Genomic DNA, 12,168 nt, shown 5'->3' on the forward strand with positions numbered 1-12,168 from the left:
TATCAATTAAGACATTTTTGAAATTTCAATATTAATCTAATTTCTCAATCTCTATCAAGATAGATCACGTATCCTTAAAATTGCATATAAATTCAATTATTCCGATTTTGAGAGTAAACAATTATATCTTTGAAATAACTTAATTTTAAATTTTGTATTTAACTTAATGAGATGATTTACAGCTACAACTTATTTACTTCACATGTTTCACAATTCTTTTCTTCTTTTATTAACTTCGTGCTTAGGGAACACAAGAATTTGTTAAGCACGAAGTTACCGAGATGGAGAGATTGAGGGTGTAATACACAAACTTTATGGGGTCGTTTAGTTACCGAGAATAAGATACTAATTTTGATAAAAAATTTGACATTATATTTGTCCAATATTTGGTTATTGTGTTAGTACGTGAAAATAGCAAGGGTTAGCCAGTTTTCGGACTGACAATAAAAAAATAGCCAGTATTTGTAAAGTCATTAAAAATAGCCACTGTTTTGTTGAAACACAGAAAGTTCTAGCATAATATGCAGAATTATGGAGCTCTTACGTTGAAACTTCCAGCATATTATGTTGGAATTCCAGCACTCAAAAAGTTCGAGCATAATATGAAGATTATGGAACTCCTGCATATAAACTTCCCGCTACTTTGGAACTCCAGCATATTATAAAATTCAAGCACATTATGTCGGAAGCTCATATGTAGAAAAATTCGAACTTCAGTATATTATGCTGGAATATTTTCGGATTTTTAAAGGTGTTTTTGTTTAGATTTTATATTTACATGAAAAAGTGATTAAATTTTAATTACTTTTGAAATTGTGAATATTTTTCAATTACCACTTGTAAATGTGAATATTTTTTATTTTTTTCCTCTTGGAATAGCTAAAACCGATATAAATTTGTAGCAAAATCTTGATATAAATCTCGATCACATGTTGGATAGTGGGTTAAAATTCTAGGATTATTAATCTCGAAATTATAATTTCAAAATAACCTTGTTCGGAACATATAGTTGCCGAGACGCCTATAAGCAAGTGTTATGGCAAATTTGTGACTGCTTTGACTATTACAAACTTTGTTTTGCCGTTGGATCTAGTAATCAGCTACTTCACATAATGGCGTCTTGCCTTAAAAGATTAGCTTCCATTCGTACCCTTTCCTCTATAACTGGACTGGTTCGTAGCAAATCTCACACAAGGTTGGTTGAAAATTTGTTAGCCCCAAGACTTGCATCAGCAACTACTTCTTCTGATTGTTTCTCTGTAGGCCAAAGAGCTTCAAAGCATTACTCTACTGATCCGGGTAAGTTTGCCGGGTATCATTTTCTGCATGTCATTTTACTTTAACATTTAAGTAGCTCACGTGTTTGTGAAAATGCCACTTAGACTGCGTTACTTGTTTTTACAGTGGAGTCTATTCTTTTTCACGAGTTTGGGCAAGAAATAAATTAAGAATTAAGTTTGATAAATATTTAAGCTCTTATGCATACTCTATCCCTTCTATTTTGTGTGGCATATTTTGATTGGATTTTTTAAAAAAGACAGACTTTTGATACTTATAAGCTAAGCAAACCATATAAATTATTTCTAAATAATGGAAAGTGTTATTTCTTTGGGACAAACTAAAAGATAAAATATGGCATATAAACTGGGAAAGATGGCAGATAAATAGATTTTTTAAAATAAAACATTCCATATCAAGGACACCTTTAGTGTTGGTTGTGGAAAATTTAGATTATAAATCAGATGTTGACACTGCTTTTTGTTCTGTTTCTTTTGCAGCGTGAAAGATACGTTGTGTTCTGTGTTTGCTTTGGTGGTTTATCACTTAAGGTTATTTTGCTTTCAAGATGACTATTTCTAGGTTCCATCAGGTACCACAGTGCACCCCGAATGTGCTTTGAATTCAAGACTTCAGAATGATGGTGAGGTTGATCATCAAGATTACCTCAGATGGGGCAATGGTGGTGGGACTTTTCACAAGACGGCTAGCATTGATCCCTCGGCCTTTGTGGAAATTGGTGCTGTAGTACATTCAGAATGTGCCGTGGGTGCAGAGTGTCGCATTGGCTGCGGAGCAATCATTGGACCTACAGTCACTATAGGCCAATCAACGAAAATAGGGTAAACATCTTGTCTATGTTGAAGACAATTCTTTGGCCAGAGTAGTCAAAAACGAAAAGCGCTAAAAAGCTCTAAATTCTATTGGAGCTTTAAGTACAAATAAACGTGTATTTCAGTGAAGAAAAGCGCCAATGAAGAAAAAATAAGAAAAATAATTACAGTGCAAGAAGATATAAGTATAACCACAACGATAGTATTTGGACAAAAGAATGGAAAAACTATAATTAAGCTATATATATGTTGTAGTGCCCTTAAAGACAAAATCCATGGGTGAAGGTGTTAGGAAAATATTAGATATGCCCTAGATCCAATCTCATGATTGATGATTTGAACATATTTTTGTGAACGCTATTTGATATAAAAATATATAGCATCTGATATTCTTTTATCATAGTTATTATTAATTGTTTGATTAACTTGATAAGGTCCCTGATTAAATTTGGAGACTTGACATTATGATGGAGATCATGATAATGAGAGTGAAGTTTCTTATAATTTAATCTAAAATTATTAATCTAGACATTAGTAATCTGGTTAGATCAATATTTATGTGATCGTCTTTATGGGATAAAGATTAGTTGATTTCATTAACTAAATTACAGAGATAGATGATGCATATAGAGATATGATCATTGTCCGGACTCATTGGATAATTCCTAATGGTTAGAATTACTATAAACTGCAATAGGATATCCTCTTGAAGAATATGAAGTAAGAGTTTCCTTTGACCTGAGATCGTCATAGTAATTGACAAGTTATTTATTGTGCTCTGATACCACTATTAGATTGCGTATAGGTGTTCATAACACGCAGCGGAAGACAATAACAATCCTAGGCAGATCTTTTTGTGTTTAAAAGTTATTTACATGTCAAATTCAAAGATCGGATCTAAGACGTACCTGGTGAAGAGAGTCTCGTTTCAAAATTCTTCGATAGTTCGAAGGCTCTATGCGTATCCACACTGAGACCGATTTTTGCTATCAACTCTTTGATCAACGAAACCCGCAAATAAATTGAATAAAATTGATGCTGAATTTTTTTTTAAAACCTTTCATCGTAGCAGTAAATTGACAAGAAAAATAATTTTTCTTGTGAAGAATGTCTCTCTCAGCTTTGGCCTTTTTCCGGAAAACTATTTTTCACTGCTTCTATTTGGATGATATGGAAGATATATATATTATCAACCATAGACTGCTTTCCTTTTAGGTTAAGGAAAAACCAATGGTGGTAGCTTCACGTGGCTAAGTCCAAAGTTTTCAAAACTTGGACTTTGCACAATTTTCTATTGAAAATTCGAATCCCATTCCTAATGGGAATTAGATTGCCGACAAGTCCCTACGACTTTACACGTGAAAATAATTGCAAGCAAAATTTTTCCTATTGTGGAAAATGAATCTCATTCTAAATGGGATTATGGTGGTTGCGTCCTTTATGGACTTTCCAATCCAATTCCAATTGGATTTCACGTTATTATGGAATTTCATGTTACTAATCCAATTCAAAACTGGATTTCATTAACAAGTCTTCTGTTTATATTAAGGACAAAACTCACCAACCGTGAAGACCAATTCTATAATTGGATTTTTCCATAATATTCTAATGGAAAAATACAATTCCATTCCATATTGGTGGCTGCGTCCTTTATGGACTTTGACGTGAATCCAATTTCAAATTGGATTTCACCAATTAGTCTCATTAAAAAAGCGTGTAACCCATTCCTTATAGGATTACTAGTGCCATAGGTAGTTATTTGTGGACTTTGAGTTAATCTCCTTATTAATATTTAATATATAAATAAATATTAATTATAAGTACCAATTCAAAGTTTCTTTAACTACTACTGATGCTTCATTGTGGGTATAAGATATTGGCAGTGGTTATACCATCTGCAATATGTTGCAGGGGTTCCAAATAAGTAGAAGGTTGAAGAAAGGAGAAATTAATCTACAAGTTGGAAATGGTGCAAAAGTTGCGGTCGTAACTGTAGGATCAATTTCTTTGATAATGCCTACGGGCAAAGTACTTATGTTGGGTGTTTGTTATTACGTTCCTAAATTTGTTTCGAATATAATTTCAGCTTCTATGTTAGACAAATGTGGTTTTCGCATTATTATAAGCAATGGTATTTGCTCTATTTATTATGGCGATAATTTATATGTGAATGGTTATCTCCAACATGATGTTTATGTCTTATAATTAATATTTATTTTTATATGAAATATATATTAAATATTAATAAAGAAACTAATTCAAAGTCCACAAATAACTAGCTACGACACTAGTAATCCCATAAGAAATTGGTTACACGTTTTTTTAATGAGACTAATTAGTGAAATCTAATTTGAAATTGGATTCATGTCAAAGTCCATAAAGGACGCAACCACCAATATGGAATGAAATTGTATTTTTCCATTAGAATATTATGGAAAAATCCAATTATAGAATTGGTCTTCACGGTTGGTGAGTTTTGTCCTTAATCTAATGGGATATAAAATATTAACAGAAGACTTGTTAATGAAATCCAATTTTGAGTTGGATTAGTCACATGAAATTCCATAAAAACGTGAAATCCAACGTAAAAATAGCACGGTCTAGCCAGTTTTCGGACTGGTCATTCAAAAATAGACAGTGTTTACCAAGTCAATGAAAAATAGCCACTATTTTGCTGCAACAGAGACCGGTCCAGCATAATATACTGGAGTTCGGTGCACCTGTGTATGAACTTCCAGCATATTATGCTGGACCGGTATACTTTGCTGGCTCCAGTATAATATACTATAGACTGGAGCACCGGTGCACCAAACATCAGTATATTATGCTGGATCGGTATATTATACTGGAACTCCAGTATATTATGCTGGAGTATTTTGAACAGTGTTTTCGTTCAGATTTATTTTTACATGAAAAATGGCTAAATTTCGATTACTTTTGAAACTGGGCTATTTTTGAACGACACTTGTAGATCTGGCTATTTTTGAATTTCTCCCAAATCCAACTGAAATTGGATTGGAAAGTCCATAAAGGACACGGCGACCATAATCCCATTTAGAATGGGATTCATTTTCCACAATAGGAGAATTTTTGCTTGCAATTATTTTCACGTGTAAAGTGCTAGGGACTTGTCGGCAATCTAATTCCTATTAGGAATGGGATTTGAATTTTCAATAGAAAATTGTGCAAAGTCCAAGTTTTGAAAACTTTGGACTTAGCCACGTGAAGCCACCACCATTGGTTTTTCCTTAACCTAAAAGGAAAGCAGTCTATGGTTGATAATATATATATCTTCCAAATAGAAGCAGTGAAAAATAGTTTTCCCGAGAAAAGGCCAAAGCCGAGAGAGACGTTCTTCACAAGAAAGATTATTTTTCTTGTCATGTTACTGCTACGCTGAAAGGTTTTAAAAAAAATTGTAGCATACAATTTTATTCAATTTGTTTGCGGGTTTCATTGATCAAAGAGTTAATAGCAAAGATCGGTGTTGGTGTGAATACGCATAGATTCTTCGCGCTATCAAAGAATTTTGAAACGAGACTCTCTTCACCAGGTACGTCTTAGATCCGATCTTTGACATGTAAATAACTTTTAAACACGAAAAGATCTGCCTAGGATTGTTATTGTCTTCCGCTGCATGTTATGAACACCTATACGCAATTCACCAGAAGGTTCACAGGCCTAGCACCTTGACGCATACGCAAAGCGCAAATTAAGTAATCAAACTTCAAGGTTGATGGACCTTTAAGAGCCTTTAACAACATTGTATTTGGCCTCATTTTGATGGGATATCTCTAGTAGGTAGCTAGAAGACTGCGTTCTAAATATTGAGTTGAAATAGGCCCAGCCTAATAAATAGAGCTGAGGTATAGTTAAAAAGATAGTTGTTATTTGGTTTCAGTTGGCAAAATAATATCGTTCTTCCGAGCAAAATCTCGCCAGCCTTTCTTTCATGATTATATTAAAAAATTATCAATTATCTATGCTTAAGCCTTTTCTCGATTAGTTAGGATGTCTTAGTTCTGTGCTGGAGTCTCCTAAAGAAGGAAATCCAACTGTTTAGAATTGAAAAAAAGGTGGATGGGATACAGTAGAGGGGGAGTAAACTTAAGATAAAAAAGCTATGAAAAAGCAAGATGATCCGTTTACTTTCTTAGCTGTAGGAAGTGTCTCAATGCATCTGGTTTTGTGGCCTGAATTCTATTTTGCACCATTTCTTACAAGTGACTTTTGGTCTATGAATTATGCACAAATTATCTTCAGCTACAATGTTGCATTGGCTAATTGCATGGTTGGCGACTTTTGTGTTATCCACAGCGGAGTCTGCATTGGTCAAGATGGTAAGGCTGAATCTAATGTGGAATTTTCCTTTTCAGTTCATTAAAAAGAAATCCAAGACTATTCTCTTTTCTGGTACATATTTCGGTCTACCTGTCGCAGACCTGCTTTTAATTTACATATTACTGCTAGTGTTAGATTCTAAATAAAAAGTTCTTTTCTTGTTACAGGTTTTGGATTTTTCGTAGATGAGCAAGGAAACATGGTGAAAAAGCCTCAAGTTCGTCAAATACTACTATTTCTCTAAGAGATAAAATTGTTACCTGTGATCCTTGATATCATGTCTTTTACATGAACCAAAAATGTGTTTTTAATTCTTTGTGCTTGTGGCTAATTCAAGACCCCTAAAGTTTTTAGGGTCTTAAATGCAAGTGACCAAGAGTAAATAAGCAAAGAAAAAGTAAGTGTGGAGAGCTACCAAATGAGCTCCTCAGTGAAGTGAGCTAGAATTTGAGTAATTCTAGTAATCGTTAGAGTCCTATAGTTAAGTCTGTTGATCGTTCTTGTGTGTAGTGAAAAGGTGTGCAATAGATATTTAATATTAGAATTTAGACAAAACCAATTTGATTATTCTTCATTGTTTTTTTATTTGGTGTTACATTTTAGAACGATATTTGACACACAAAGTGTCAACATTTGTGGTTGATGTTAACCTTATTAGTTTCTTAGCCCGTCACTTCACCTCTGCTCAACATTTATATGTTCATATTACTTGTATGATGTCCTTTCTTATTTTGGTATTTTGGTCCTTTAAAAATTAAAAGCTGACATGAGGGATTTCTGATTTAGATATAATACCATGCTATATGGGGCTTGATTTGTTGATCAGAAAAAAAATATCCTTGAGTTTGGTCCATGATCATTTATGTTAATATCTCATTGTTCGCGCTGAAGCCCAGTAAGCACTTGAGTATAACTTTGACTTATGCTCAAGCTTGACTGTTCTCTGAATGAATCAGGGCTGACCGTACTTGAGCTAAAAATTGTTAGTCCTTGATATGTTTTTCATTGGTTGATACCAGATCAACTACCTACCAAAAATTTTAAAATGAAAGAAAGGTTGATAGCAGATCAACTATATAAACTTATCCTGGATTCTTTTTCATATACTTGATATCTTATGAGCTACGACTCTTTGTAATCTTCCAAGACTATTAATTTTTTTCTTTTATCTCATCTGCAGACCCTGAATGTGAGAATAGAAAACCATGTAGAAATAGGTGCAAACACGTGTATCGATAGGGGCAGGTGAAATAAATGCTCTTTTTGAATTCTTCATTGTGGTTGTCTCAAGTCTTTCCAAATTAAATCCCCTGCCCTAATGTTTCTGAGCTTAAACATAAATGCCTCATCACTCGGGGGCTATGCAGTTGGAGGGATACAGTAGTTGGAGAACATACAAAGATAGATAATTTAGTTCAGGTACTTTTCTACTTCTAAATTTTGGAGAAAATCTTGGATCAAGACGGTTCTTATGATCTATAATACAGATAGGTCACAATGTAGTAATTGGGAGAAGCTGCATCATATGTGGACAAGTCGGGGTTGCTGGTTCAGTGACGTATGTTATCCTTCTTATTGCACTTTGATAAATAATTGAAGTTAAAAAAACATCTATTTAGATTTGATCACTAATTTATTTTACTTTCTAGTTCAGTATACTTTTAGCTTTCAAGATTATATATTTGTTCTTTTCTTGGATTAATCTACATAATTTTCCTTTCCTAGTATAGGTGACTATGTAACATTCGGAGGAAGAGTCGGGATCCGTGATCATGTAAACATTGCCTCAAAGGTATAATTTTCTATCTAACTGGCGATTTGTTCCTTGGATTCTATGTGAAACGACTACTCCATACAATAAATGTAATTTATGTTTTGTAGATTTCTCATGTTTTTGGATATTATATTGCATGGAACAGATGCAGATGCTAGAACACTTAACTTCCAAGCAAGCAGAGATTGTGTGTTATCACTTTATGCATCATAAGTTCTATATGAAACTGTTTAGCTTGACATTATCATGTTTATTCACTGCCTAGTCTTGATCTTAATGGACATGGTAAGAATACATAAATGTCATGAATGAGAGGGTTCTCATAATAAAAAATAAAGCTGCACTTTGTGTACCCGTTCTCTTGCTTCAAGTTTGTCCACCTTTTCCCTAGGTCTTAAGCTAACTGATATCATAGGATAAAAGACGAGATATTGTTGGAATAAACCACAGGTGGAGAATTCTATAGCCATACAACTGCTTATTTTAGTTTGCTTGACAATGCTGCTTATTATCCTCCAACTTCCTCCTAACATATATCAGATTCAGAATGTTATGGCACATATTCAAAAGAGAATCAGAATGCTATTACATTTTATGATGGTTATGGAATCCTTGTAGCATGTTCTCTGTTTCAATAGATCTCTATGTTTCTACTGCCAATACCATCATTCTTGCTCCCTGTTAACCTTTTAGTGTCCTAGTTTGACGTGCCCCCCACATGGGATAAAAGGATACTTTTCAATAGGTTTGAGATGTAGGAGTTTTGAGTGTAAAAGGAGAAATTTGAATAAAAAGTGGGCTCCATATAGCTTTTGAGGTACTATAATATATTAAAAAAAATATATATGTATTGGAAAAGTTCCTTTAACGGAAAGCAGATACCCTTTTGGGCGAAACCGAAAAGTAAAACAAAACAATCTCTTTGTAGAGAAGGGAGTATCCTATTGGCCAATTCTAAAGCTTCTCTAAGACGTCGAGGAATGCTGTGAGCCATAAAGTACTTCAACTTAATATGAATCAGGATATTAAATTTCTCTGTGCATACTGCCTGCTCCTTCTGTTGATTGTGCACATCCTATGTGGTTATTCTTCTATTGACAGACTGTTACCAAATAATAGCATTTGATGCTACAGGTCAGGTTAGCAGCTAATAGCTGTGTCACCAAGGATATTAGTGAGCCTGGAGATTATGGTGGCTTTCCTGCTGTAAGGACTCTACCGTTGTTCATGGTGTTATCTAGTCTCTTCCAAAGAAGTCTGACCTTGTTTTTACAATTGTTTGATAATACTTGTGGCTAAATGCAGATTCCTATACGTGATTGGCGAAGACAAATTGCTATTCATCGTCAATCCTTGAAGTGAGTATTCTGCTTGAATCCAATCATAAACTCAAGATTTTGAACAATTTTTTGTATGCTATGCATGCCATTTGATGTGCACATAGTGAAGCATCTCCGGAACTATTATTTTCATATCACTTGTATTCTTTTGCTCCTATGCATGTTGAGCATGTGTTCTTTTGGATAGCTTAAAAATGATTACATGAAATTGTTGTTCCACTTACCTTTTAAAACATTGCATGCTCCTTTGAAAGCAAAATCATGTATAAAAACATCTATTAGGCCCGTCTTGATGGTTAACGTGATATCTTTAAATTAGTCCTGGTGCTTCATGGCCGCTGTTAAATAACTAGGCAGTTTTGGATGTGTCGATATCTTCTGACATATTCTTAATTGCCGTTAGCGATTGTTTAGTACATCGCTGAGATTATCAAAGGAATGAACTAGAAAATCGACACAAATACAATTCGAGCTTTCCAATTAAGCCCTTGCTGCATTCTTCTCCTTCGAGTTTTTGAAGATTTTGTACTCTACAGTCGTTTACATGCCAATTCTAAAGTACATTTTCCACTGCTATTTGTCATACTTTGTTAAAGAAACATATATATCAGTTGGTTCAATAGAGTTTCTTTACTTCAGAAATAATGCAGTTCAATTAGTAAAATACAATCCGAAAAATGAAAAATCAATAAGAATAAGATAACAAATGGAAAAGATTTGAATTGAATGCTCCGCTTCCTAAATCAGTTAAAATAAACTGGACATCTCTTATCCATGTAAGCAGGCAATATCATGCCATCTTGTCCTACTGCAACAGGACAATTAGCATGCATCCTATGACGTTTACTGTTCCACGACGAAATCTTAAATCTTATAGTTGATGTTAATTCAACACGAAAACTCACTGGCCCCCTCGTTCGATCATTCTGCATTTGCTTCCATTGCGACCCTGTTACTGTCAATGATGAACCACTTAGCATACTAGCAAAAATGGTACTGTTCTTAGGCTGTTGATAGAATGGTGTCAACACTTGGTAACCTCCAATACTTTGTTCTTGATAATACACTGTCACTTGACTTGCATCATAATAAACCCCAATACCTTGATTAGAATTTCTTGCTGTGACTTCGAAGTTTATTTGTGCATTTTCAGGTCCACCAACTCCTTGGCCTAAAGCTGGAACAGAGAAGTCATTGAGGAAAATTCGTGGCCGATGAGGGCGAAGACTTAGCCATAAAATGAATGTGATGAGTCCAACAATTGCAAGAAGGCCTAAGAATATAGAACATACTAGTTTTGAGACTCTTGTGGTTAAACTTTCTTTCACCCAATGGGCATAATAACTAGCACTATGGTGTCGCCTTATAGGGCGATCTTCATCGCGGCCATAAACGGGTAATTCAGGCCTAGACTGCATTTTTTTTAAGAGGATGGAATTGAGGTTGATCATGAACAGTTTTACAGTACATGATTATATATGCAAATTTAAACTGTGAAAAATTGGTGGATTGAGCATAAAGTAATGTTTAAAGAGATGTTGAGATCTTTTTAGGAAAGAAAAGAATCAAGAAGAACTAGTTATGTCATCTTGGTATATAATACTACCTCCTTGAAAAGTACTGGTATTGGATTCTTGAATTCAGGGGAAAGTATACATTGTTCTGTCCACAAATTTATTCCTTCTCAACTCTTTAATTCTTTCAAAATTATTGAACACTATGACTTATTGAGCCGAGGGTCTTTCGGAAACAGCCTCTCTACTTTTTCGGGGTAGGGGTAAGGTCCGCGTACACACTACCCTCCTCAGACCTCACTAGTGAGATTTCACTGGATCGTTGTTGTATGACTTATCGGCTTGAAGCTTCTTCTTTTTTTTCCTTTTTTTTTTTAAGTATTTTGGATAACCTTCTATATTTCTTTTTATGATGTCCTAAGACCACCATGCTCATCTCAGGGTGAAAACTCTTTGGTTGGCTATTGACCGTATGATGTTGGGGGGGGGGGGGGGCTCTGTTTCTTTCATTTCGGTCACTTGAATATCTGGTTGTTATTTGTGTTGCTTTCACATGTCTTTTCGCTGTTGCGCTTTTTGTTTTTCTCTTCTTTAACGTGGTCTTTATGCTTCTCTGAGCCGAGGGTCTATTGGAAACACCCTATCTCCACAAGGTAGGGATAAGGTTGCGTACACACCACCCTCCTCAGAACTCAATATGTGGGATTATACTGGGTTTATTGTTGTTTTCTTTTTCGCTTAATCAACGGTAACAAACATCCATTAAATAGTTGAGATTAAATTTCACATAATAATTCACTTAAAATTGTTATATTAAAATTAGATATTTAGTAAAATGGGACCTATGCTTCTTTAATGGAGAATTAAATTATAATATGATAAAAAAACTCACCTATAAGAACTTAAGTTTTACTCCCTCTGTCCCAATTTATGTAGCAGTATTTGATTTGACACGGAGTTTATGGGGAAAAAAATACTTTTGAAACTTGTAGTCTAAAACACGCCATAGACTTGGGCGACTCATATTAAAAAGGAAAGTTTAATCATATTCCAACTTATAGGGGCGGTTCAAGCACATAAGTGGCCTA

The 12,168-nt window shown here is 34.4% G+C and overlaps 2 protein-coding genes across 2 annotated transcripts; one reads left to right on the forward strand and one right to left on the reverse strand.

Moving 5' to 3' along the window:
• The first annotated feature begins 900 nt into the window (after positions 1-900).
• LOC107775484 (putative UDP-3-O-acylglucosamine N-acyltransferase 2, mitochondrial) lies at positions 901-11,020 on the forward strand. The gene is made up of 11 exons (XM_016595219.2): positions 901-1,299; positions 1,871-2,120; positions 6,375-6,451; positions 6,620-6,669; positions 7,633-7,697; positions 7,820-7,871; positions 7,940-8,010; positions 8,178-8,244; positions 9,361-9,432; positions 9,532-9,584; positions 10,720-11,020. The coding sequence occupies exons 1-11, from the start codon at positions 1,113-1,115 to the stop codon at positions 10,739-10,741; spliced, it is 966 nt and encodes a 321-aa protein (XP_016450705.1). The 5' UTR covers positions 901-1,112; the 3' UTR covers positions 10,742-11,020.
• Positions 9,591-11,017, reverse strand: LOC107775485 (NDR1/HIN1-like protein 26). The gene has a single exon (XM_016595220.2). The coding sequence runs from the start codon at positions 11,015-11,017 to the stop codon at positions 10,310-10,312; it is 708 nt and encodes a 235-aa protein (XP_016450706.1). The 3' UTR covers positions 9,591-10,309.
• Positions 11,021-12,168: the final 1,148 nt, after the last annotated feature.

The sequence above is a fragment of the Nicotiana tabacum genome, chromosome 21 (genome assembly GCF_000715075.1).
Source record: "Nicotiana tabacum cultivar K326 chromosome 21, ASM71507v2, whole genome shotgun sequence".
Classification (NCBI taxonomy): Eukaryota; Viridiplantae; Streptophyta; class Magnoliopsida; order Solanales; family Solanaceae; genus Nicotiana; species Nicotiana tabacum.

Coding starts and splice junctions, on each gene's coding strand:
- LOC107775485 (XM_016595220.2), bottom strand. CDS start 11,017: ATGATCAACCTCAATTCCATCCTCTTAAAAAAAATGCAGTCTAGGCCT.
- LOC107775484 (XM_016595219.2), top strand. CDS start 1,113: ATGGCGTCTTGCCTTAAAAGATTAGCTTCCATTCGTACCCTTTCCTCT. Junction 6,452..6,619: donor AGTCTGCATTGGTCAAGATG/GTAAGGCTGAAT, acceptor TTCTTGTTACAG/GTTTTGGATTTTTCGTAGAT. Junction 7,698..7,819: donor ACGTGTATCGATAGGGGCAG/GTGAAATAAATG, acceptor GGGGCTATGCAG/TTGGAGGGATACAGTAGTTG.